General features: G+C 55.0%; 1 protein-coding gene across 4 annotated transcripts; it reads left to right on the top strand.

Moving 5' to 3' along the window:
- The first annotated feature begins 341 nt into the window (after positions 1-341).
- On the top strand, positions 342-22,883 carry LOC123354121 (nucleus accumbens-associated protein 1). Of its 4 annotated transcripts, none has more exons than XM_044995814.1 (7): positions 342-430; positions 13,154-14,108; positions 16,208-16,393; positions 17,622-17,727; positions 18,078-18,175; positions 19,839-20,094; positions 20,493-22,883. In XM_044995814.1, exons 2-7 carry the CDS (start codon positions 13,202-13,204, stop codon positions 20,503-20,505), a joined length of 1,566 nt encoding a protein of 521 aa, XP_044851749.1. In that variant the 5' UTR covers positions 342-430; positions 13,154-13,201; the 3' UTR covers positions 20,506-22,883. The 4 variants fall into 4 exon arrangements, with proteins under 4 accessions (XP_044851749.1, XP_044851750.1, XP_044851748.1 ...); XM_044995815.1 differs by having other exon boundaries at positions 13,151-14,107; positions 16,213-16,393; XM_044995813.1 differs by having other exon boundaries at positions 13,151-14,108.
- The last annotated feature ends 4,395 nt before the right edge of the window (positions 22,884-27,278 follow it).

Here is a 27,278-nt window from a genome sequence, read left to right as displayed (position 1 = left end):
GTAAAAAAGTTTACTGCAGAGAAGTTACATAGAATAATATAATTCTGTGATTCTATTATTCTGTGCGTATATATAATAGATCCACATGATTCTGTTATTCTAATCTATCTGTCTAACCCCAGGCACCCCCATCTCTCTGCCCCTCTCCGGCCCCTCCCCAGGGATAAGCCCCACAGTGAACCCAGCCCAGGAGATGGGGGGGGGGGGGCATGCTCCCTGGGCCCAGCAGGGAGCAGCCAGCTCAGGGCTCAGCTAGCCGCGCCTGGGCGTGTGTGCGCCTGATGCAAGGGGAGGCCCGGCTGGCGGCGGCCGCTGCCGCATCGGAGCGCTCGGCCCTCGGCTGAGCCGGCCTGGGCTGGCAATGAATGGCTGCTGCTGCTGCGAGGCGAGGGCGAGCTGAGCCCTGCGCGGAGACCGCCCCTGTGCACAGGTGGGAGCCGGCCTGCGCCCCGGGGCGGGGCCCCCCGCGCCCCCTGAGCCTGGGGGGGACCTGCTCTGCCCCCCTCTGCTGCATCCCCACTGCACCCCCTGGTCCTGGGGGGACCTGCTCTGCCCCCCCAGCCTGACCCCCACTGCACCCCCTGGTCCTGGGGGAACCTGCTCTGCCACCATCTGCTGCACCCCCACTGCACCCCCTGAGCCTGGGGGGGACCTGCTCTGCCCCCCCAGCCTGACCCCCACTGCACCCCCTGGTCCTGGGGGACCTGCTCTGCCCCCCTCTGCTGCACCCCCACTGCACCCCCTGGTCCTGGGGGGACCTGCTCTGCCCCCCCAGCCTGACCCCCACTGCACCCCCTGGTCCTGGGGGAACCTGCTCTGCCACCATCTGCTGCACCCCCACTGCACCCCCTGAGCCTGGGGGGGACCTGCTCTGCCCCCCCGCCTCACCCCCCACTGCACCCCCTGATCCTGGGGGACCTGCTCTGCTCCCTTCTGCTGCACCCCCACTGCACCCCCTGATCCTGGGGGGACCTGCTCTGCCCCCCCAGCCTGACCCCCACTGCACCCCCTGGTCCTGGGGGACCTGCTCTGCCCCCCCAGCCTGACCCCCACTGCACCCCCTGAGCCTGGGGGGGACCTGCTCTGCCCCCCTCTGCTGCACCCACACGTCAGCCCCTGGTCCTGGGGGGACCTGCTCTGCCCCCCCAGCCTGACCCCCCACTGCACCCCCTGATCCTGGGGGACCTGCTCTGCTCCCTTCTGCTGCACCCCCACTGCACCCCCTGATCCTGGGGGGACCTGCTCTGCCCCCCCAGCCTGACCCCCACTGCACCCCCCGGTCCTGGGGGGACCTGCTCTGCCCCCCCCAGCCTGTCCCCCACTGCACCCCCTGGTCCTGGGGGGACCTGCTCTGCCCCCCCCCAGCCTGACCCCCACTGCACCCCCCGTTCCTGGGGGGAACCTGCTCTGCCCCCCCAGCCTGACCCCCACTGCACCCACCGGTCCTGAGGGCACCTGCCCTGCTCCCCTCTGCTGCACCCCCACTGCACCCCCGGGTCCTGGGGGGACCTGCTCTGCCCCCCTCTGCTGCACCCCCGCTGCACCCGCCAGTCCTGGGGGGACCTGCTCTGCCCCCCCAGCCTGACCCCCACTGCACCCCCTGGTCCTGGGGGAACCTGCTCTGACCCCCTCTGCTGCACCCCCACTGCACCCCCTGGTCCTGGGGGGACCTGCTCTGACCCCCTCTGCTGCACCCCCACTGCACCCCCTGGTCCTGGGGGGACCTGCTCTGACCCCCTCTGCTGCACCCCCACTGCACCCCCTGGTCCTGGGGGAACCTGCTCTGACCCCCCAGCCTGACCCCCACTGCAACCCCTGATCCTGGGGGGACCTGCTCTGCCCCCCTCTGCTGCACCCCCTGGTCCTGGGGGGACCTGCTCTGCCCCCCTCTGCTGAACCCCCACTGCACCCCCCGGTCCTGGGGGAACCTGCTGTGCCCCCCCGCCTGACCCCCACTGCACCCCCTGGTCCTGGGGGGACCTGCTCTGGCCCCCTCTGCTGCACCCCCACTGCACCCCCTGGTCCTGGGGGGACCTGCTCTGCCCCCTCTGCTGCACCCCCGCTGCACCCCCTGATCCTGGGGGACCTTCTCGGCCCCCCCCCGCTGCACCCCCCCTGCACCCCCTGGTCCTGGGGGAACCTGCTCTGCCCCCCCGCCTGACCCCCACTGCACCCCCTGGTCCTGGGGGGACCTGCTCTGGCCCCCTCTGCTGCACCCCCACTGCACCCCCTGGTCCTGGGGGGACCTGCTCTGCCCCCCTCTGCTGCACCCCCGCTGCACCCCCTGGTCCTGGGGGGACCTGCTCTGCCCCCCAGCCTGACCCCCACTGCACCCCCTGGTCCTAGAGGGACCTGCTCTGCCCCCCAGCCTGACTCCCCACTGCACCCCCTGATCCTGGGGGATCGGCTGTGCCTCCCAGTCTGACCCCTCCTGCACTCCTGATCCGGGGGGACCTGCTCTGCCCCCCTCTGCTATCCCCCACTGCACCCCCTGATCCTGGGGGACCTGTTCTGCCCCCCAATCTGATCCCCCCTCTGCACCCCCTGATCCTGGGGGTCCTGCTCAGCCCCACCTCTGCTGCACCCCCACTGCACCCCCTGGTCCTGGGGTAACCTGCTCTGCCCCCTCTGCTGCAGTCCCCCATCTGACTCTCTCACTGTAACCCCCTGATCCTGGGGTAACCTTCTCTGCCCACCTCTGCTGCAGTCCCTCATCTAGCACTGCTGATGCCGCCTCCCTCTGCTGCAGTCCCCCCATCTGACCCTGACTGCAACCCCCATGGGTGGAGAAGGAGGAAATTTCTTCTCTTCCCCTGTAGGCCTCCCCCCCACATGCCCTGCCCTGGAGCGCGGACCCCTCCCCGGTAAAAGCAGCCTGCACCCCTTCCCCTGGGTGGTGGTGGTGGGGGGGGAGGCCAGCTAGGCCCTTCTCCAGGTCCCGCCTCTCCCCAAGAGGCCTCCAGCCCCTGTCCACCCCACAGCACCTTCAGGAAACTTTCTGCCCCATGGGGAGTTCTCTAGCTCCCCCACACTTTCCTCCTAGTCCCTCCAAATCTCCCCACCCCCCGTGGGAGGAGAATCACCATCCCCCACAATAAACCCTGGTGAGGCCTCTCCTTATGCACCCCTTCTGGGGAGGGGGTGAATCCCCCAATGGATCAGGCTCCTGGGTGGAGAAACTCTTCTATTGCAGCCCTTATGGGGGGCTGCCCCCCAGGATGGGGGTCCTGTCCTGGCTGTAGTTGGGGTCTTCCCGCCCTGGCAGCCCCCTGGGCCTAGATGGGCTTTTGTTCTGTTATCTTGCTGCTTGCAACCACCAGCCTAAAGTAAACTTCAGCTCCTTGGGAATTTGGGGTAGCAAGGCCGGGAGGTTGGAGGAGGGGGGTGGGGGGAACCAGACTGCCCTTCCCTTGCCATGTGTTGGGAGCTAGTGGTGTTTGGCAAAGGGGGGGAGGGATAAAGGGGTGATCCCTCCCCCCCCATAAAAATAAATAAAAACGCAACCAAACAAAAAAACCAGGAAGTTTTCCCTGGAAAAACTCTGGCTTGTGCAACTGGAACAACCCCAGAGTGGGTTGACTTGAAGGTGTAGCAAGGATTTCTTCACTTTGCCAGAAAAGCTTTACAATTCGTTTGTGTTGCAGATTGTTCACATTTCAGTTTATTTACGGTGTTGGAGGCGGGTGGGTGCAGGTTTTGCTGTCTGCTTTGGGTTGCAGTTAATTTAATTTTGCTGTGTGTTTGGGTCGCGGGTTTCTGTAGAGTGTGTGTGTGATAACACACATGTTGTGTTGCATTTTCTTTGGGTTGCAAGTTTCAGGTTGTGTGTGTGGATATATAGATAAATAAGTGCATTGTTTTGGCTGGGTTGTATTTCACTTTTATTCCATTTGTTTCGGTTGCAATGTTCAGGTTGGGATTATAGATGCATTTCCATTGTTTTGTTTGGGTTGCTGGTTCTATTTGGGGATTGTATATTTTTTTCAAGCCATGTTTGATTGAGTTGCAGTTTTGGGGTTGCCGTTCTTTATGGATTTGGGGGGAAGGGTTGTGGGTCTTGTGCATAAATCCTGGTTTTTAAGCTTGAACCTCACCCCTGGACCTTTTCTGGCGTCTGTGTACAGTAGCTCTGTCCACAGTCCTGGCAGGATCAGCCTCCACTTAGCTACAACTGTGTTGAAACAGAGGGGTAGCGAGCCGGATTCTATATATGGGCTACCCCTGAGGTACGCAGACCCCAGCCCCTTGTAGGTTAGGCCACTTGCCTAGGACTTGGGAGAGCCGGGTTCAATTCCTTCCTCTGCTGCACATTCCCTGAGAGACCCCAAATCCCATACTCTCTCCGTGCCTCAGTTTCCCCATGTGTAAAGTGGGAACAATATCCCTGCCCTGCGGGCTGTGAGGTGTTCAGATACTATGGTAATGGGAGGCCATTCAAGTATCTAACATAGGTAATACTGGGTGCTACACAGATACAGGGTGCGAGAGAGTCCCTGCCCCAAGTAGCTTGCAATTTAAATAGACATTGCGTGGGAGGGGAAACTGAGGCACGGAGCAGGGAAGTGGATTGTCCAGAGTCGGTGGCAGAGCTGGGAAAGGAACTCCGGTCTCCTGATCCCTGTGTCTCAGTGTTGCTTCCTTGTCAAGACCTAGTATGGTAGTTGGGTCTGAGGGCTGCCTCTGCGACTGTCTTTGTGGCGTAGATTGGACACGCCACAAACGCTAAGCAACTCGGGGCTCTGTCACGGCACTGGGGAGGCAGGATGGTCTAGTAGTTAGAGCACACTGCTGGGAACCGGGACTCTTGGGTTCTCTCCCCAGTGCTGGGATGGGGTGGAGTCTAGTGGCCGGAGCAGGGTGGCTGGGAGTCGGGACACATGGGTTCAGGAGCGGGGTGTAGCGGCTACAGCAGTAGGAAGGGACTGGGAGCCATGATTCCTGGGTTCTGCCCCTGGCTCCGGATGGGAAGGTGATTGGGATCCTAGGACAGAGGTCAGTGAGTTACGGTGCCTTCTTGGGGGGCGCTGAGTTTAAGCCTGAACAGAACTGTAGGGGTTGTGATCCCCGCGGGAGCCGGGCATGCGGCTTCCTGGGGCCCCGGGCAGCGAAGGAGGCTGATCCGTGAGAGTGGCAGGAGTAGGTGCTGGATCGGGTGGGGAGGGTTCCAGCTGACGGGCAACTTATTCCTCTGATGCTTCTGACGGAGCCGGGGTTGGATACTGGATATTAAATATGCAGGAGTGGGTGGCTGCGTGGGTAGGTCTGAAAACAGCCTAGGGAAGCGAGAGGCAGGGCCTTCTTCTTGTGGCCTGTGTAAAACATGCTTCACAATGTGCCCCAATCTGGTATCTTGGGGCCCCCAGAAAAACCTCGAGGGCTATTATGGGGCACAGATCAGGCAAACCCCTTCTTGTTTCTCCTACTGGATGATAGTAACTTGTATTGCAAAAGCAGCTAAAGGCCTCAGCCGAGATCAGTGGGCCCACACTGCGCCCCACTGTCCCATTCTACAGGGACGGTCTTGATATTTGGGGCTTTGTCTTATATAGGCGCCTATTACCCCACCCCCCACCCCCCGTCCCGATTTTTCACACTTGCTGTCTGGTCCCCCTAGCCGGAGCACTGCACAGGCACAGGTGGGAGGGGACGTGGGATCACAGAAAGCGGGAAGGACTTGCCTGAGGTCACCCAGCAGGTCAGTGGCAGAGTTGGGAATAGAACCCAGGAGTCCTGACTCCCACCAAAATTCCTGAATCTCAAGCCGGGGGCAACTGTTCTCCTTAGCCAGGGGTGAGGTTGGCGATACCCTCATGTTGTACGCCGTAGTATGAGGGTACCTGTAAATCGGTGTCAGGATGGAGGACTGAGAATCAGGACTCTTGGGTTCTCTTCCCAGATGGATGGAGGGTGGGGTCTAGTCTCTGGAGTCTAGTGGTTAGGATAGGAAGGTAGAAGCTAGGACTTCCTGGGTTCTTATTCCTGTCTTTGGCACAGATTGTGGTCTGGAAGTGAGAGCTGGAGATGCTGGAAACCAGCACTTCTAGATTCCAAGCTCTGCCACTGATTGCCTGGGTAACCTCTGGCAAGTCACCTCGCCTTTCTGTGCCTCAATTTCCCCATCAATAAAATGGGGATAATGATACTGACTCAGCCTTGGGTAAAGGAGCATGGGGTGCACGTGGAGGCTGGTTAATGATCATGTGCAGAGTCCTGTCAAACCCGTGGAAGAAATAAGCATCAAGTGTTTATTATTGAGAGTCAAATCATTAAATTGTCTTCATAGATTATAAAACCGGAAGGGACCACTGTGATCAGCTGGCGGGATCTCCTGTATAATACCGCAGGCTCTGGGGTTTCCCTGAATTAATTCCGGTTTGAAGTAGAGCAGATTTCTTGGGAAAACATCCAAACTTGATTTTAAAATGGCCTGTGATGGAGAATCCACAGTAGCCCTTTATAAGTTGTGCCTCTTAAAATGTTGTGTCTTATTTGTCTAGCTTCAACTTCCAGCCACTAGCTCTTGTTAGACCTTTGTCTGCTAGACTGAAGAGCCGTCTATGATCAATGTTTTGTTCCCCAGGTAGGTACTTAAAGACTGTGATGGAGTCACCCCGTAACCATCGCTCTGTTAAATCACAGAGGGAGAGCGTCTGGAGTCTGGCGCTGTTTACAATAAACAGGCCCAGAATTCAGGTTTTGTAACAGTTTTACAGAACTTACTGTGGGCAGAAAAACTTTTGATTTAAATGGGTTTTAAAAATTAACCTTAAAAAAAAAAATGGGAATCACAAACCTCCTTGATTTCAGGAGACCAGGGAAGATGAAACTGACAAAGAACGTTCTCCCTGCCCTGCTGAGATAAATGTCAAAAGTGCAGGAGAGTGCGGAGGTTCTTTGGGGCAGGGACTGCCCCTCCTTATCCCTTGATCCTGCACCATTGACTCTGCTAATGCAGGATTCGACCCGTATGAGGGTAGCACCTAGAGGCCGCAGGTGAGATCAGGCGCCCATTGTACCAGGTGCTGCACAGATACATTAGAAGAGCACGTCTCTGTCCCAACAAACTTACAGTCTAAGTGAACAAGTGGTAGATGGGGAAACTGAGGCCAGAGGGTGTCTTACTCCAGGTCTGTGGCAGAGAACAGAACCCAGATGTCCCGAGACCCGGCTGGACCCTGCTGCACGTCCCTGTAAACTGATTTCCTTTTCTGCAGGATCTGAGGTTCTGTTACATGCTCTAACCTGACAGTGTCTCGTTCTGATATGTGCCAGCTGCCGGGAAAGCCGGCTCATCTGCAGCCCTCCTCTCTCTCACTTGCAAATAGGTCACGGCAGTCGGTTTCTCTGGTGGATCGCGGGCAAAAAGAGTGATCCTTCCGGGCTGCCGTAACTTTAAAAACGCAACGTCACCCAGGTTCCAAAACCCAAGGCACAGAGGCAGCCTTGTGGGGGAGCCCACTGCCCTGGGGCAAGACGTGGGTCTGTTCCCGCATCGCCCCATGCCTCAGTTTCCCCAGGAATCTGGGGCTCTGCCCAGGGGGTTCCCCTCGCTTGGAGTGGGGTTGGCAGAGGGGAACCCCCACGAAAGAGGCTGTGGCATCCCTCTCCCTCTCAGGAACAGCAGAGATGGTAGCATGCCAAAGTCTCTGTGCTTAGTGTATTGAGGCTAAAAGATCTTTGGGTCAGAGACGCGGGTCAGGGCCTCCAATGCAAATCAATAGCGAGTGCAGGGGAGTTTTCTCAAGGGAGCCACTGTCTCCACTCCCCCAGCCTGTCTGTCAGTGTCCCTGAGTTTGATATGAAAGGCTCCCTCTGATCTGACGGTTACCCTACCCCTTCCTCCTGCGATTTGGGAACCGCGGCGGGTATCAGGTGTCTGAACCAGGTGGTGAGCAGGCAGGAGTGGGTGGAGAGAGAGGTTGGGGCCTTGGGGGACTAGTTGGGCTGGAGGTATTACTCTTCCCTGGAGTCGGGGAGGCTGAAAGCCGCCCCGATCAGGCAGGCGGCCCCTTAGGTGGAACGAGTTGTCGGGTCTCAGCCTTGTTCCTTCCTTGGCTGCTGCAGTCGGCAGGATTGAAGGAGCTGCAAGTGAATTCCCTTCCCCCCAGAGGCGGGTCCCTGAGACAGGGGCGAGTGGGGGTTGCTAGTCCTGCTCTGGGGCTACAGAGAGTCTCTGATCCAGCACCAAAGTGCCTGTGGGATGGGTGGGAGCTGGGCCGAGCCAGACTCAGCAGAGGTCTCCAAAGCTGGTGTGGCTCAGAGCTGGCGTTGTGTATGTGGGATCAGGGCGGAGGAGCAGCCAGCTCTGATCGGCAGGGGCTGGCCGTCGGGTAAGATGGTGGTTGGGGGAACGGGGCTGAGAAGACCTCGGTCTTATTTTTTTGCTGGGTTGCTTCGTAAAGATTGGGCTGTGGGATAACTTGCCCTGGGCTAGGATTTCACCGTGTCTCTGTAGGATGCTTGTGCTGAGCGAAATGGGGGCCTGGTTGTGTTGTGCACCCCTCCAACCGTGATTTGGGGGCTCTCTCATACTGGGCCCTGCACAGATCCCCCCGCCCCCGACCGAGATTGGGGGCCCTCTCATGCTGGGGCCTGCACAGACACCCACCCGCTGCAGTGATCTGGGCCCTGCACAGACCCTCCTCCGGCTGAGATTGGGGGTCCCTTCATGCCGGGTCTTGCAGAGACCCCCCAGCGGAGATTGGGGGGCCCTATCATGCCAGGAGCTGCACACGCACAGGGTGAGGGGCTGGCCTTGCTCCAATGAGCTTTCCGTCTACCCAGACAGATTCAGATTGGAAATAAGGCGGCAGTTTTTACCGCTCAGGGTGATTCGCCATTGGAACAAACCTCCAGGAGGTGGAATCTGCATCCTGGTGCCTCTCGGCAATAGCCAAAGACAAGCTGCTGGGCTCAGCACACGGGTAATTGAGTGAAACTGAAGGACTTGGGTGTACGGTACTTCAGACTAGAGGATCTAATGGTCCCTCCTGGTCTTAAACCCGCTGCCCTATAAATAAGGGGACAAAGGCAGGATCCATCCCCCTGGTTTATCGCTGCAGCGACGGAGGCTCAGAAACGTGAAGCCACTTGTCTGCATGAAAAAGTTGCGCCGGTTTTGAAGCGAAGGTGTGAACGTAAACCCGTCGGGGTGAAAGCGGTGTGAAGGGGCACGCTGGTTTCGGTGTAAAAGCAGCTTCTCGGGAGTTGGTTCAAGTCGATTAGAGACGGATTTAAACTCGGCCGAAATCAGATCATCCATGCAGGGGTTACCCGGGTCTTTAAACAAAACCAAACGTGAGTTAAACCAGTTTGACTTTTCCAAGCAGACAAGGCTGCGCGGTGCCAGGAACGAAGCCCAGGCCCCCGAGTTCCGGTCCGTTATCTTCACCACAAGACCTTCCTTTCGCTTCTCTTTTTTTAGAAGGAATCTTAGAAGTAGCCTGCAGAATAAGGCGGAGGAAAAACTTGCCCTTGTTTTTGTTAGGATGGTGCCTGTGCCCGGAAAGGTTTGCATTAGGAATTCCGGCCCTGGGAGGCGCAGAGAACGAATCCGTTTATGCCGAGGCACGAGCTGCTTGAGAATGGGACCGTCATCTTGTTTTGCTTTTGTACAGCGCCTTGCACAGTGCGGCCTAGTGGTCTCGAGACATCCGAGTTCTATTCCGAGCTCTGCCACTGGCCGGCTGGGGGCCCTTGGGCGAGTCGCTTACCCCGCTCCGTGCCTCAGTTTCTCCATCAGTAAAATAAGGGTGACAATGACCTCCTCTGAGATCTGTTCGTGAGGCGTGCTAGAGGAGAGCTCGGGATTGGACTTTTGCCTTTATTACAAAGTGCTGCCGCGGTGGAATTCCATCCATGGCAGCTACTTACGGGTGCTCACCCTGGCCAGACGGCTGTGAGGAAAAGGCTCTCTGTTCAAAGGTTCAGCCCCTGGCTTCTCCCTGGCACTGAGGCGGCTCAGTTAGAAAGAAGAGACTTGAGCATCCTAATATTTCAAAATCAGAGAAGAATCAGAGGGAGAATGAGCTTGAAAAGAGGTGAATAGGAAGCTAAGGAATAAGGCTGGGACGGCAGGGGGTGGAGGATTCTGTTCTGTTAGAATGGGGGAGGAGGAGTGGGAAGCCAGGACTCCTGGGTTCCGTGCCCAGCTCTAAGAGGGGAGTAGTGTCTAGTGGTTGGAGCAGTGGGGGCTGGAAGCCAGGACTCCTGGGTTCCGTGCCCAGCTCTAAGAGGGGAGTAGTGTCTAGTGGTTGGAGCAGTGGGGGCTGGAAGCCAGGACTCCTGGGTTCTGTGCCCAGCTCTAAGAGGGGAGTAGTGTCTAGTGGTTGGAGCAATGGGGACTGGAAGCCAGGACTCCTGGGTTCTCTCTACAGCGCCACCACTGATTCCCTCTGCAGCTTTAGGCAAATCCCTTCTGCCTGTACCTTGGCCTTCCACCTCCCCCCGCAGTGTAAAATTGGGAATGGGATGTCCCACACCCACTAGGAATACCCACAGTGGCTGGGCTTTCTTGAAATGGCTAAATCTAGGGCTGGAGAGAAGGCGGCTCATCGGGGCTTGGGTTGATGAGACGACTAAGCCACAGGGGGCCTTGGTTTTCTCCCCGCTCCGGGGTTGGGGAGATGCCGATGGGGTACTCGGATCAGCACGTGCCCGTCCCCGGCTCCCAGAGGTGGCGTCTGTGGAGACAAGCGCACCACGTGGTGGATAACTCAATACTCCGTTCACTTGGTTCCCTTTCTGCACTCGTGCTTTGCATCCCTGCGTGGCTAGTTGGTTCAGCCAGCGTTTACTCCCACTCGGTTTTTTATCCTGGTTTCAGTGTCTGCCACAGCTTGAAATGGTGCAGGATTCGCCGGTGCTGCTCACTGCATCTCGCCTCCCCTACGCCCGTGAAAGACGTACAACACACGGGGGCCGGTTAAGGAAAGGAGTGTGGGGCCTTTCCATTCTGGGGGGGTCGACTGATCCAGCCCCAGGCTGGGGGCCCCTGTGAGTCAGAGGCAGGTGGAGTCTCTCCTGTTCTCTTGGGATTTTTTACAAAATCAATTAGCTTAAAAAAAAAAAAGTCTAGCAAATTGTTCTGCTAATCACGAATAAATTAACCCTCCTCCCAGCTTCATTGCATAGCGATTTGATAGGCTTGGCAGGTCTCAGTGACGGGCTGGGAGCATGAAAGTGGCTCTGATTTCCTGCCTGGTTAGCAAGTGTTTGGAGAAAAGATGGCCGCGTGGCTAAGAGCTTGTGCGCGCTCAGAGGCGCGCTGTGTCTTTGTCACCATTATGAAATGGATCAAAGGAAATACTTGTCCCGACAACACATCATTAACCTGTGGAACTCACTGCTGTGGGACGGCGTGGAGGCCAAAAACTTGGCAAGCGTCCAAGAGGGATTGGACGCACACACCACACCCACGAGGTGTGGTGCTCTGACCCCTTGGAGTAGTGACTGAGCTACTTAAAGATTGGACTAGCCTTGGTGGACAGAGCCGAGTCTTCTAGCAGAGGTAGCCGAGGCTCATGCTTTAAAATCCAGGGGTTCCAGGTTTTCCAGTGGGTAGGACACCAGCCTGGGACTTGGGAGACTGGGTTTAGTTCCCTGCTGTGCCACAGACTCCCCGTGTGACCTTGGGCTTCTTTGTGGCTCAGTTTTCCCATCTGTACAATGGGGTGAATAGCACCGCCCTACCTCCCGTTACGGTGTGGGAGGGGTGAGGTATTGCAGTTGTCACCGATTGGAGGAAGGGCAAACAGTGAAGCTGACGGGTCACTGACGCAGAGCGATCTGGATCCTTTGGTAAACTGGGCGCAAGCAAACACTGTGTTTTATTACAGCAACTGTAGATGTATCCGGCTCGGAACGAAGAGCGTTGGCCGTGCCTCCAGCCTGGGGGGCTCTCCCCTGGGAAGCAGGGACTCTGAAAAAGATTTGGTTGTGGTGGATAATCAGCTGAGCAGGAGCTCCCAGGGCGACGCTGAGGCCACAATGGCTAGTGGGATCTGGGGAGGTATAGACGGGAATGTGGAGTAGGAGCAGAGAGGTGATTTTCCCTCTGCATTCGGCACTGGGGCGACCACGGCTGGAATCCAGTGCCCGTGATCCGAGAAGGATGTTGATAAATTGAAGAGGGGACAGAGAAGAGCAACGAGAATGATCTAAAGGAAAGAAAACCTGCCCCATAATGGTGGGCTCCAGGAGCTCCATCCATTTCGCTTACTAGAGAGAAGGTTAAGGGGTGACTTGACACAGCCCGAGTATCTGCCTGGGGAGTAACGGGCTCTCGTGTAGCCGAGGAAGGTTCTAGCCCGATCCTTTGGCTGGAAGTTGAAGCTAGACAAACTCAGACCGAGAGTAACCATTGGAACAAGCTCCCGAGAGTGTCTCCGTCACTGCTGAGTTTTCAGTCGGGACTGGGTGTGTTTCTCACAGCTCTGCTCGTGGAATTCGTTTGGGGCCGTTCTCTGGCCTGGGTTCTACAGATCACAATGGTCCCTCCTGGCCGTGGGGTCTGTGACAGTATCCTGCGGACACGGGTTGGGCTTTATTAGCCTGCTGTTGCTTCTGAGCGAGTGGGCTTCTTTTTTAGCTCCGGAGGGACTCCGGCGGTGGGCTCCAGAGGCATCAGGTTCAACCCCTTCGGCTGGACCCCGCTGCGGGTTCGTTCCCCAGGGTTTAAATGCAATGCGGGCCCCACACAGCGGCATCTTAAAGTGGAACCTGCCTGACGGGAGGGGGCCACTCTGCCCCAGCCAGGCAAATGGCTAACGCACTTTCCTTTTTATTCCCCCCCCCCGCTCCCTTTTATCGTGTCCCCCAACCCTGCTCCTGTGTCTCCCCCCCCTCCGGTTCTCTTCCCCCATCCCCGCCTCTCGCTCTCCCTCTTTGCCTTCCCCTTGTCTTCTCTTCTCCCGTCTCTCTCCACATCTGCATCCACCTACCCCACCTGTCCGCCTCCATCTGCCGTCATCCGTACCTGTCCGTCCGTCACCCTGCATCTCCGCTGGTGTATCTGATTGTGGTCCGTGTGCATCCCTACCCACCCGTCCGTCCGTCCGTCATGGGCCATGCCCACCTGTGGTCATGTGTGTCCATCCGTCCGTCTCCTCCTCTCCCCTCCCCGTGGCTTTCCCTTCCTCCCTGTCTCCAGCAGACCCCCCGCCGCCTCCCCACCCCCACCCCAAGCCAGGAGGAGGCGACTATGGCGCAGACGCTGCAGATGGAGATCCCCAACTTCGGGAACAGCATCCTGGAGTGCCTGAACGAGCAGCGCCTGCAGGGGCTGTACTGCGACGTCTCGGTGGTGGTGAAGGGCCACGCCTTCAAGGCGCACCGGGCCGTCCTGGCAGCCAGCAGCTCCTACTTCCGGGACCTTTTCAACAACAGCAAGAGCGCGGTGGTGGAGCTGCCGGCGGCTGTGCAGCCACAGTCCTTCCAGCAGATCCTCAGCTTCTGCTACACGGGCCGGCTGAGCATGAACGTGGGAGACCAGTTCCTGCTGATGTACACGGCCGGCTTCCTCCAGATCCAGGAGATCATGGAGAAAGGGACTGAGTTCTTCCTGAAGGTCAGCTCCCCCAGCTGCGACTCCCAGGGCCTGCACGCCGAGGAGACCCCTTCCTCCGAGCCCCAGAGCCCCGTGGCCCAGACCTCCACCTGGCCCTCCTGTAACACCCCCTTGCCCTTGGTGTCCCGCGTCAAGACAGAGCAGCAGGAGTCGGACTCCGTCCAGTGCACGTTCGTGGTCAAGCGGCTCTGGGACAACGGCCAGAAGGAGGGAGGAGGCGGCGGAGGTGGGGGAGGAGGCAACAACGGGAGCCGCAAAATGGCCAAGTTCTCCACGCAGGACCTAGGAGGCAACCGGCAGCAGCAGCAGCAGCAGGGGGTGCAAGCAGGAGGAGGCGGCGGGTCCGGCGTGGTGAGCGGGCCCAGCACATCCGACCAGACCAGCCCCGGCACGTCCAGCGCCTACACGAGCGACAGCCCAAGCTCCTATCACAACGAGGAGGACGAAGAGGAGGACGCGGCCGAGGAAGGCTCCGATGAGCAGTACCGGCAGATCTGCAACATGTACACGATGTACAGCATGATGAATGTAGGGCAGACAGGTGAGAGTGGCCGAGTGGGGAGGGGCCCTTTAATGCTCCGCCCCTTAGGGGAGGGGCTTGGGAAAGGGGAGGAGTGCTAATGCTCTGCCCCCTTGGGGGCATGGCACAGGGAGAGGGGAAGGGGCGGAGCTTATACTGCTTCTCTCTCCCTAGAGAGCAATGGCTGGGGGAAGGGGAGGGACTTTTCTTGCTCTACCCCTTTGGGGAGGGGCTGAGGGAAGGGGCGGGGCTTCTGCTCTGCCGCTGGGTGTGATACGTTTGCTGTCGGGCGAGGTGAATCCAGCTACGCTAGCAGGAGAGTCTGGCCTGGAAGAGCTTAGAGAACTCACGAGAGGAAGGGTGGCCCCGTGGTGAGGGCGCTACCCCGTGCCCTGAAGACCCAGGTTCAATTCCCAGGTCTGCCACAAGTTCCCAGTGTGATGGTGGGCATGTTGCTTGGTCTCTCTGTGCCTCAGTTTCCCATCTGTACACTGGAGATCCCTGCCCTGCCTCCCAGGAATGCGGTGAGGAGAAACTGGGACACTAAACTGGGAGGCGTGGTAGATACGCTGGAGGGCAGGGGCAGGATACAGAGGGATCTAGACAAATTAGAGGATTGGGCCAAAAGAAACCTGATGAGGTTCAACAAGGACAGGTGCAGAGTCCTGCACGTAGGATGGAAGAATCCCATGCACTGCTAGAGACCGAGTGGCTAAACAGCAGTTCTGCAGAAAAGGACCTGGGGGTTACAGTGGACGAGAAGCTGGATAGGAGTCAGCAGTGGGCCCTTGTTGCCAAGAAGGCTAACGGCATTTTGGGCTGTATAAGTAGGGGCATTGCCAGCAGATCGAGGGACGTGATCATTCGACATTGGTGAGGCCTCATCTGGAGTATTGTGTCCAGTTTTGGGCCCCACACTACAAGAAGGATGTGGATAAATTGGAGAGAGTCCAGCGGAGGGCAACAGAAATGATTAGGGGGCTGGAGCACATGACTTATGAGGAGAGGCTGAGGGAAGTGGGATTGTTTAGTCTGCAGAAGAGAAGAATGAGGGGGGATTTGATAGCTGCTTTCAGCTACCTGAAAGGGGGTTCCAAAGAGGCTGGATCTAGACTGTTCTCAGTGGTACCTGATGACAGAACAAGGAGCAATGGGCTCAAGTTACAGTGGGGGAGGTCTAGGCTGGATATTAGGAAACACTATCTCACGAGGAGGGCGGGGAAGCACTGGGATGGGTTCCCTAGGGAGGGGGTGGAATCTCCTTCCTTAGAGGTTTTTAAGGTCAGGCTTGACAAAGCCCTGGCTGGGATGATTTAGTTGGGTTTGGTCCTGCTTTGAGCAGGGGGTGGGACTAGATCCCTCCTGAGGCCCCTTCCAAGCCTGAGATTCTGTGATTCTATGAACTGCATTAAAGATTGTGAGGCGCCCAGATACCCCAGCGGTGGGGGTAAGACAGGGATGTGAGGGGCAACATCTGGGCGTAGAAACCTTAAATCAACGACCTGGGCGAGGCCTGGAGATGCTGGTTTTTCCGGGATTTCTCCAGCCATTCCAGGCTTCTCCTTGGATAAAGGCTCAGCCTGAGTTTTGCTGGGTCTCAGCCCAGTTCCCAGTGGGCCGGGCACACACCCAGGTTGCTATCAAAGCAGGGCTCAGCGGTGGGGCTGAGGGTCTTTCTCGGGGCTCACCCCACTCGGCGGCTAGAGAAGCCCGTCTGCCAGGGGCGTTTACCCAGGGGATAAATTCACATGGACCCGTGGCGGGGGAGGGGAGCTGGGCCAGTGGTCCCCCTTGTAACAGGGGAGAGACAACCCCCTCACGCTCCAGAGCCCGTCTGTGCGAGGGTTAAAAATTACCATCGTCCCCCAGAAAGGGAAACCGACATGAAGAATCTCGGGTCCTAGTCGCTGTAGTGAGTCGGTGGCAAACCTGGGAGTAGAACCCAGGAGTCCGGACTCCCAGTCCCCCCTGCTCTAACCACTAGACTCCACTGCCCTCCCAGAGCCAGGTAAAGAACCCCGGAGTCCTGGCTCCCAGGCTGCCCCCACCCCACCAGCCTGAACGTTTAGGCCCAGGAGCCGTGTTCTGTGTGTTCACCCTCTACTCCCCCCGGCCCGCAGCAGCCGCAGCCGCAGAGAAGGTGGAAGCCCTCCCCGACCAGGTGGCCTCTGAGTCTCGCAACCGGATCCGGGTGCGGCAGGACCTGGCGTCGCTGCCGGCCGAGCTCATCAACCAGATCGGGAACCGGTGTCACCCCAAGCTGTACGACGAGGGCGACCCTGCGGAGAAGCTGGAGCTCGTGACAGGTGTGTGGGGCGGGGGGGGGCAGAACTGGGGGGGAGGAGGCAGAGACCAGTCTGGGGGTGGGGGCGGGGGGGGGGGCTAATTGAGTTGCAGCAGGTGAATGTGCTTGATACAAACTCAGTGGGGTTCTTCCCTTCCGGGAGCTGAGCACATGTTCCTGGCCATTGGCGAATGGGAGCCAGTGACAGGAGAGGCAGTGAGGCCCAATGGGCTGGCACTTGCGAGACCTGGGTTCTGTTCCCAGCTCTGCCACCGCCTTACTGGGTGGCCCCGGGCAAGTTCCCCCCACCCTGAACCTCAGTTTCCCATCCCACCCTGGGTCTGTGCAGGGTCTGGACTGCCGGGGACTCGGTCGGGGCAGGAGCTGTCTGTGCAGCATCCCGCATGACAGAGGGCTCCAGTCTCAGCCTGCCGTGCCCTGAAGGATGGGTACGGCCCTAAGAAATTCACCACCGTGAAAAACGCATCACGGACTGTGAAATCCGGTCTCCCCCGTGAAATCCGTATAGTGCAGGGTGGAAGCACACAGAAGACTAGATTTCATGGGGGGAGGCCAGCATTTCTCAAACTGGGGGTCCCAACCCAAGCTGCGGTTGTGGGGGGTCACAAGGCTATTGTAGGGGGGAGCGATAGTGCCACCTTTCCTTCTGTGCTGCCTTCCGAGCAGGGTGGCTGGAGAGGGGTGGATGCTAGCGCCCTGCCCAGCTCGGAAGGCAGCGCTGCAGCCAGAGGTGGCAATACCCTACCACAACACCCTTATTTCTGCGCTGCTTGGACGGTGCCGCTGCCTTCAGAGTTGGGCTCCCTGCCGGCAGCCGCGGAGCTTCCTGCAACCGGGGGGCAGGGGGTCCATGGGGGAGGCGATACAGCAGGGGACCCCGAAGTTGGTCATGGTGAGGGGTCCATGGGGTGCCGAGCACAGCAGCGGGCCCCAGTCGTCATCGTTAACCTCCCGTGCCCTAGCGCATGCAGCATTACAGCCCCGTCCCCCATCCCGCGTGGCCCCGAAGCCAGGACCTCTCATCGCCACGCAGAAGCTGCTGGCTGTCGCCACCAGGCCGGGGATCGAGGCTCCCATCCCGGGGCGAGTTCTGCTCTGGCTCCGTTCTGTGGGGTCCAAGGGCGGGCTGGGCAGCGGGGCAGGAATGGAGGCGGTTCCCTAGGAGCGCCCCCTTGTGGGGGGGGGGGTCAGAGGGACATAATGGAGTTTTTTTTCCTCACCCCGCCTAGGCACGAACGTGTACATCACCCGGGCGCAGCTGATGAACTGCCACGTCAGCGCGGGGACGCGGCACAAAGTGCTTCTGAGGCGGCTTCTGGCGTCCTTTTTCGATCGGTGAATTTTGGCTTTCTGTATTGTGGGGGTGGGGCTGCGGCTCTCTCTTCCTGTCCCCTTCCCTGGCCTGCCAGGCCGGACGCAGCCCTGGGAGGCCGGACTCCAGGGTTCTAGCCCCAGCTCCGAGAAGGGAGTGGGGTCTAGTGGTTAGAGCACAAGGGGCCAGGAATCAGAACTGTGTCCCCTCATCCTATGGTAAGGGACTGGTGGGGGTAGAGCGGGGGGCGCTGGGAGTAAAGACTCCCAGGTTCTTTGCCCACATTTGAGTAGGGGATGGGGGTCTAGGGGGCAGGGCAGGGCAGCGGCGAGAGGATCTTTAGTTCTCATTCTCAGTGCTTTCCCCTCGCTAGGAACACTCTGGCAAACAGCTGCGGCACCGGCATCCGCTCGTCCACCAACGACCCCAGCCGGAAGCCGCTGGACAGCAGGGTCCTGCATGCCGTGAAGTGTGAGTATATGGGGGCCGAGGGTGATTCTGCTGGGCCCGGGGGCTCCACGAGGCAGCATCCTTCAGGCCCCGTGCGGGATGAGCAGGGCTCCAAAAGCCTGTCTCCCCGCAGAGGGTGCTGCTCCCCGTCCAGGTGGGCTGCTCGTGCCGCTATGGGACCTGACCCGAAGCCCGTTGCATCTTCCCCATTGAGCTTCATGCCCTTTGCATCAGGCTATTAAGGAGATCCTGGCCTGAGCATCCAGGTCCAGAGACCCACGTGGCACAGAAGGCGGCTGTGATGCCAAGACCTGTCTGAATTCCTCCAGGAGCTCTGCTGCTGGTTCTGAACATTGCAGGGATGTCTCTGTTCTGAGTAGGGTGACCAGATGTCCCGATTTCATAGGGACCCGTCCCGATATTCAGGCTCTTTTTTATATAGGCATCTATTCCCCCTCCCCTGATTTTTCACACTTGCTGTCTGGTCATCCTAGTTCTGAGTCATAAGCTCCCTGTCACATGACCCTTGTACGCTGCATCTGGGGAAGGGGTGGTCTAATCCTGGCCCCGCCCCCTGTTAAAGGGCCAGACTCTCCTTTGCAGAACAGCACAGAGGGCCCCAGATGCACAGAGGGAGAATTACACTAGTTATATAGGTGGGGGTGGGGGGTAGAGAATGGGGATCTAAAGGCAGAGACAGTAATTTCCCATCGCTGAGATCACGCCCCCTGCTGGCCAGAGGCTGCACAGGGCCAGTCAATAAATGAAGGCCCAAGCTTAAAAAGCTGCTTGTTTTTGAAAATAATAATAATTCCCACCGTTTTTACCCAGATCTAATCTCGGCAGGTTTTATACTATTTTAATCACTCTGGAAAACAGGATTTTTGTTTTGTTGTTGGTTGGTTTCCGATAGTTGGTTCCTAACACTACAGCAGGGAAAAGAACCGATTTTTTTCGTTTGTCGACAATTTAGAAAAGTTGGGAAGGGGAGCGGGAGTTTGAACATTTTGGTGAATCAAAAAGTAAAAATAAACCAGGAATAGTTTGGGTGGAACAAACATTTTAGTTTCTGGTGGGAGTGAAAACGAAAACATCTGAAATTGTTGGCGAATGAAAAGATTGGAAAAAAAGAGTTTTGGGTGAAACGAAACGTTTTGTTTAGTTGAAACCTGTGTGTGTTGGTTTGACCATTTCAAGACACTCTTTGAACTCGGAAGGAAACATTGAAGCGAAAAGTATCGGGGGGGGTAGCCGTGTTGGTCTGTATCCACAAAAACAACAAGGAGGCCGGTGGCCCCTTAAAGACTAACAGATTTATTTGGGCATAAGCTTTCGTGGGTGAAAAACCACTTTTTCAGATGCATTGAAATGAAAAGTTGCTTCAAACTGAAAAATCAGTTATATTTTTGTATAATTTTTTTTTAGGCTTTTTGCCCTAAATGAACAATTAGGCGAAACTGACGTGAATTTGCAAAACAACTTCGGTGTTGCTGAAGCTGCATTTTTCGTTGGGCTGGGGGGAAATGTTTTGCCCTGTTCTACTTAACACCCCCCTGACTTCCCCCATCCTCCAACAGGCTCCTGTCCTCTGTGGATCTGGCACTGGGAGGGGGTCTCATGACACACTTGCCGGAGGGGTGCTAGTGTGGTTGCCTGAATAATAAGCGTCTTTTTTTCTCCCCAGTCTACTGCCAGAACTTCGCCCCCAACTTCAAGGAGAGCGAGATGAATGCCATTGCCGCCGACATGTGCACGAACGCCCGGCGCGTGGTCCGTAAGAGCTGGATCCCCAAGCTAAAGCTGCTGATGGCCGAAGGGGACACCTACACCACGTTCATCAACGACACTGGGAAGATGGAGCCGGACATCATGGGAGTGGAGCACAACTTTGAGACCGGCAGTCACGACGGGGATGCAGGGACCTCGGCCGAGAGCCTCCAGTAAAAAAAACCGCTTCCTCCTTTTCGCCCTTTCCATTCACTGATTTATTTTATTTTAATTTCTTAAGTTGATTATTTTTAGCGTCCCACCTTGATTTGAGTTTAATGTGTTTTTTTTTTTTTTTTCTGGTTTGCCAGGGGGAAAAAAAAGTTGCACCGTCTCTTTAAAAAAACAAAATCATCCTCGGTTCCTAATGCAGTGTGGGTAATGAGAGAGGGGGTCGGTGGTGTGGGCAGTTTCGATCTCACGCTGTTCTTCCCGGGCGGGCGGATGTTTTTGTGGGTAGCCTTGTGAGTCAAATCGGGGAAATCCCCCCCTTCGGGTTGTGCAGGATCCGTGCTTTTAATGAGCTCTCTTTAAATAGATCTGTAAATAATTGATTACGCTTTATACGCAGGTTCTGTTTATAGGTGGTTTGCAAAGGGGTAATAAATGATGTCTCAAGCATATCAAAGACAGGAGCGACGGATGTGTTGCAGCTGGGTCTAAGCTTCCCATTGGATTCGATAACCATCCCTGAGAACTGATTAACCATGCGGCATTAACCCTGTGCAAACCGCTTGCGAATGGAGCCTTCGTACAGAGTGTGACCGTATGATTTTACAGGAAAATAAAAATCCCAATTAAGACCCTGATTTCTAAAAAGCATCTGTTCAAGACAGCATATAAGCATGCGCTTAACTTTAAGCACCTCTTTAAGTTCCTCTTGAATTCAGTCAAAATGGGCCTTTGACCTTATTCATCTTAAGTGCCAAAGTCCCACTGCTTTCTTTCATCCATCCGCGTGTTGCAGTGATGAGGGTGGAGATAAAAGATGGGTCTTAACGTGTGCGTCTCTGAATGGGGGCTTTTTTTCTTCTTTTTTTAAGCAAGTGACAGAGCAACGCTCCTGGTTGTGATGTCTTTTCACATTGCGTCTACACTGGATTTTTTTCCTTCTTTCCCCTTCCAACCACATAGTGTAAAATCCGAGTGCAGCGACTCCTACGGGGATTTGAACTCTGGGCAGAGCCAACCTAATTCCCTGTTGCTTTGTCTCCCTCAAGTGGCCAGGCTGCATGTAAAGGTTTGAATCCTCTAATGGGCCACATCTTTTTGCCACAAGTCTGAGATTCAGTCCCCAGCCAAGGGGTGTCGGGTTACTAACTTGAAATTCGAGCTCAGCGGCAGCGCTGGGTGAAGAGTGTTGGCTGAGATTTCTTTTGGCTGAAAAAGGCAGATTCGCCGCCGAAACAGGGCAGTTTCACCAAATTGTTTTGGCCCAACCCCTCCCCCGAAACGTTTTGTTTTGACATTTTCAAATTATTTCAGTGTTTCAGCATAACATGTGACCTGCAATTTTATTTTAGAAATAGGATTAAAAAATGCTCCAAAACAAAACGTTCTGCTTCAGAGTGAACAGGTTTTGTTCAACCTGATACTTTTTTTTTTTTTTGTGGAGGGGGGGGGGAGGGTTGACGCTGATGTCACTATAGCTACACTGATGTAAAACCAAAATCCAGCAGAGATGGGAGCCTGAATGCCATATGCAAGGCTGGGTTTGGTTTTTAACTAGCAAGAGGCATTGTTGAGATAAAAGAAAGAGAGTGATCTATTTGAATCCTTTCCGGTTAATGGCAGGATCCCAAGATCTGATTTAAAAAATGTAGACCCCGATCCTGAAAACACAGACAGGCTTCATCTGTAAGCGCGTGTGTGTTCATTGACCTATTCACATGCTGCTTCTTAAGCACTGGGCCCTGTTTCCATTCCTGGAATTGATGCTGTATGTTTTCTTGAAATGACACTGGTTAGTTTCACATTCCCTTTCTATTCAGTTTCACTTCTCTGCTGCTTTGCAGTCAGGGCCTCCTGGGTTCTGTTCCCAGCTCTGGGAATGGCGTGTGGACTGCTGGTTATCACAGGGGGCTGGGAGTCAGGATCCCTGGGTTCTGTTCCCAGCTCTGCTACTGATTTACCCCTCTCTGTGCCTCAGTTTCCCCATCTGCAAAATGGGGATAATGATTCTTACCTTGGAAAAGCTGCTAAGTATTATTACTATTGTTGTGGTTGTTGCATCTGTGAACATTTTTAAATAAAAAAAACCAGCCACACCCCCAAATTGGAAATTAAAATGCCAACATGAAAACATCGTTATCCCTCTTAGTTTTATTTTTATTTTTTTGCAACTTTCTGTTTTCTTTTTAAGTCGGGGTGCCCCTTGCAACAGATAAAACTTTCCCCATAAGTATGTTATGGGGACAGGGAAAGTTTAAAAAAAAACATTTAAAATGTAATGTAAAAAAATCTACATTTCCGGGGTTGAGGGGCTGTGAATAGTAACTTTGTTGGGGTCTGACCCCCTCTCCAACCCTCCTTGTGTAGCCCGGTACCCCAGCGGGATCAGACTGGGGTGATCAGCTGCTGGAGGTTAAGGATGGAGGCGCAACGCCATGCGGACAGTCTCTCTAGTTGCTGTAGCAAGTTGGATCACGTTGTGTGTGTGACTGCGGATGGGGAGAGGGGATTGGTAGAAAGATAGAAAATCAAACCTGTTGTTGGCTTGTCCCTGGCGGGGTTCACAGGCACCATGCTCTCCCCAATGGAGGGGTCAAACCCTGGCCATTCCGTGGTGACGCTGCAGTGGTGTGAACCTGAGGACACTGAGCAGAGGCACGTGAAGGCAGATCACTTCTGGCCCTGGGTCAGATGGCTAGAGAGTACACAGCATTGGCCACCGAGGGGGCTTGTGGGAAGGGATTGGAGGACCATCATCTATTGATTGTTGTGACTGCAGTTAGCTTATCCCTCAGATTGCTAACTCAGCGTCTGCCCCATGTGGCTTGGAGTCTGGTGGCAGCTGCACCATGTGGCTCGGGTAGCAGCATCTGAATGCAAAGCATGTGATGGGGGAAACCAGCACCTGAACCCGGGTTAAATCTGCCGTGAAGATGAGCAAAGCGCTTCCCTTCTCTCCAACCTACCCTACACCCACACGTCTATTACTGGATCGAAGGGTGTGATTTTTCACACCGATGTAGTTAAACTAGATGCGACGTTTGTGTGTGTGTGGACATTCCTATAGGACTTTAAACTGGGCTCCTGCCTCTAAAGTTACAGGCGCAAGCTAAACCGGTTTGAAACCCATATAAGAGTGTCCACACACAACTAAACCGATTGACCTTAAACCGGTGCAACTTCTGTGTGTAGGGCTTCGTCTAGCTACGGAGTTTTGCCGGCGTAGCTGTGTTGTCTGGGTGTGTGACATAATCACAACCTCCTCCCGGCATACAATCAGTTTATAAGCCCCTAGAGGACAATGGGGTGGCAAGGAATAGCCGGCATGGATTGGTCACGAACAAATCACGCCAAACCAAGCTAATTTCCTTCTTTCACGGGGTTACTGGCCTCGCGGGTGGGGGGAAGCAGTAGACATGATAGATCTTGATTTTAGGCGGGCTTTTGACACGTGACCTTCTCATCAGCAAACGAGGGAGGTGTGATCTAGGTGAAATCAGTATAAGATGGATGGCGGGAAGACTCAGAGGAGTTATAGCTGTAGAACTGGGAGGACGTCTCTTGCGGCATCCCGCAGGGGTCAGACCTGGGTCTGGTCCTTGTCAATATTTTCATTAATGACTTGGATAATGGAGTAGGACCCACGCTTCTGGGGGTGTGTGTGTGCTTGCGGTCACTTTGGAGGACAGGGCTCGAATTCAAAATGACTTGGACAAATTGGAGACCTGGTCTGAAACCAGCGAGATGAAATTCAGTAAAGACAAAGGCAAAGTATTTCACTGGAGAAGGAAAAATCAGCTCCGCAGCTCCAAAGTGGGGACTAGCTGGGCCAGGAGGTCGGACGGCTGAGAAGGATCCGGGGGGTTATAGATGACTGTGAGCCACCAAAGCGAGGCAGTTGCTAAAAAGAGCCGTCTCGTTCTGGGGTGTATTAACAGGAGGGTGGCGGGTCAGGTGTGGGAGGTCACTGTCGCTCCTCGGCACTGGCAAGGTCTCAGCTGGAGTCCTGTGTCCAGTTCTGGGTGCTGCAGTTTAGGTGGATAAACTGGAGAGAGGCCAGAGGAGAGCGCCGAAAAGGATCGAAGGTTTCGAACACCTGGCCAATGGGGAGAGGTTAAAAAACCTGAGCCTGATGAGCCTTGAGAAAAGGAGACGGAAGGGGGATCTGATCAATCTTCAGCTATGTTAAGGGCCGTTATAAAGGGCGCAGGGATCTCCCTGTCCACCGGAGATAGGACAAGAAGTAATGGGCTTAATCTGCAGCAAGGGAGATTTAGGTCAGATATTAGGAAAAGCTTTGCAACTAGAGGGGGAGTTAAGCTCTGGAGCAGGCGTGGAAGGGAGGTGGTGGAATCTCCATCCTGGCAGGGTTTTAAAGACAGGCTGGACGATTAGCTGTCGGGAATGGTCTGGGTTTACTTGGCCCTGTCTCGGCGGAGGGAGTGGGATAGGGCGACCTCTCGAGGTCCCTTCCAGCCCCACGTTTCTATGGTTCTGTGTCCTTTATTCCCTATTAAACTGCCTTGCCGAATATCCCTATGCGAAGTGTGAGTGGCTGTAAAACCCTTCTGCCAACTCCACAATGGTGTGGTGATCACGCGCTGTTACAGCTGCGTTTTGTGTCAGACTTGTAATTACCCAGATCTTCCTGCGAGGTGATATTATTAATATAGTGGTTTTCATCAGTAGATCTCAAATCTGCTTCCAATCTTTATTAGTCATGGTTTCTTTTAACTGCAGATACATTCCCCTCTCTCTCACACACACAGCTGCAGCAGAAAGAAAGGGTGAGGGGGTTTTTTTGTTTAGATTTTTTTTATTAAAAACTTTTCCTCCTCACCTGGAATGTCTGACCATTTGATCTCCTTTTTAGTGAAAAGAGAAAGGGGCGGGGGGGAAGAAATGAACCAGTCTTGTGTGTCTGGAAAACGGCTGCCTGCAAAAATTGTGCTTCCAAAAATTGTAAGAGCATAAATCCTCTTAATTAATAATTTTTAAGCCACCAGCTGTGGTGGCTTTGAGACGCCCTCCCACAGAAATGTTTCTAGTGTGTGTATTTTTAACACTTTGAGAACGTAATATCAAAATATAAGCCTTTAAAAATCTTCCAATCAATCAGAATATGTAAAATTCACCCCCGTTCAGCAGGCCGACTCCAGATCTATGCGTCACTTACACCCTTTAACTAGAATTTAACGTGACAAAAAAGACACGTGCCGGTGTGAATTCCGCCTAATGGGGCAGATCCCCGATATAGGTAAATCTGCGTGGCTCCACTAAAGTCAGTGGGGCCAGATCCTTAGCTGGTATGAATTGGCTGCAGCTTCGTTGGCGTCTGCCAGTTCACACGAGCCGAGGACCAGGCCATGGGGCTGTTAAGAACAGCCTTCTGCCGGGTGTGCCAACTTGTCAGTGGAAAAGCAGACTCCGCCCCTCGTGCATTATCCTAGGATAACTCGAGGCCTGCTCCAGTGAGGCGCTGAGCGGAGGGACCTGAGCCAGGGAAGCCCCATGGAGCCTGCTTAACTTTAAGCATGCCAGAAGTTCTGTTGAAGTCAGTGGGACGACTCGCATGCTTAAAGTTGAGTGTGTGCTCAAGTGCTTTGCTGGATCGGGCCCCAGGGTGTGGGATTGAGCCCAGAGCTTGGTTAAGATTTGTCTACAATTCAGAAACTTCACCGGCTCACTGGCAAAATTCCAAATGTTGGAGGAAAAGGTTTTGATTTTTTTTCTCTCTAAATGTTTTTCTGGGATTTTGATCAGCTGTAAAGAGCCCAGCGAAGTGCTTCACATTGGGACGGAATTTGAAACTTGGACGCAGCTCCAAATTTGGACCAAATGTCACTCGTCTGTCCCCTCCCCTCGTTTTCCTCCCAACCCTATTTTATCACAATTTGTTTGGAAATATTTCTCGGTCAGGGGCCCGTTGGTCTGGCTACCGGTGGCTTGCGTGGTTAACCTTGTCTCTAGATCAGCAGCATCGGTCAGGTTGGCTCTTGAAGAAATTAAAAGCAAAAGACTTTGGGATCGTGGTAACTTACTAGAAATCAAAGACGAGCGTGTGGTGTGTGTTAGTTATTTGAAATAACCTTTTTTTTTAATTCCTCCTTTGTTTTAACATGTGTTTTTTAAATGTGGTGGTATATGAAATATTTTTTTGGGTGCATATTTTACTGATTTCACTATCCCCCTCCCTCCCGATTTAAAAATAATAATTATGAAGGGGGGGGGAATAACTGGCTTCCCAATGACACTGTGACGACTTTATTTCACTTTCAGAAAGGACACTGTCAAAGCATTGTTAGGGCCCCGGGCCTGCACACTCCGCTCTGGGCACCGAATCCTGTGGGATTACGCCTGTAGTTATAGAGAGGTGCATTCTGTGAAGCTTGCCAGGAAGCGGCAGCCTCCAATGGTAATGTGCTTGTGGCTGGGACCCCCGTGCCGCTCTGCTGGCTGAAATCTGAACTGCTCACCTGTGGGACAAGAGCCCAACACTGCTAAGTAGGAGCCTGGTTCTTCTGTAGCACAGAGGGCTGCGGGGTGGGATTCTCCTGTGCAGAGCAGGAGGATCTGAGTTCTAATCCTGCTGTGAAATTGCACATGAGAGTTAAATCTGGGGTGAGGATAGATTTGTTACAATGTATTTTAACAAAGTCTTCAGTTGTTTTACTTGTAACCACTGGGGATTCGGAGATTTTCCAATGTCCCATCCATAGAATCATAGTCCGGGGTCCTGCACTTTTGGCAGGACTAATTATCTCGACCATCCCCGACTGGTGTTTGTCCAACCTGCTCTTAAAAATCGCCCATGATGGAGATTCCACAACCTCCCTTGGTAATTTATTCCCGTGCTTAACCACCCTGACAGTCAGGAGTTTTTTCCTAACATCCAACCTCTATAGCCCTGGCTGCAATTTAAGCCCGTTGCTTCTTGTCCCTAAGGATCAGAACTCAGATCTTCCTACGCTGCCCACGTTAGCCCCAGCCGGCCCCGTCGCAGGAGAATCGTGCTGGTTCATTCGCTTCGTGGTCACTTCTACAGTTTCACTTTGAGCTCCCCTCCGGGCAGGGGAGGGAGGTGATGAGATTCAAATATTGAAACCAGACTTGCAAAAATCCTGTTTCCCAGAGCGATTAAAATAGTCTAGAAAACACAGAGCCTACAGCCGGGTAACAAAGCCCT

This window comes from Mauremys mutica, chromosome 20, assembly GCF_020497125.1.
Source record: "Mauremys mutica isolate MM-2020 ecotype Southern chromosome 20, ASM2049712v1, whole genome shotgun sequence".
In the NCBI taxonomy this organism is placed as follows: Eukaryota; Metazoa; Chordata; order Testudines; family Geoemydidae; genus Mauremys; species Mauremys mutica.
This window is presented reverse-complemented; position numbering and strand designations above follow the sequence as displayed.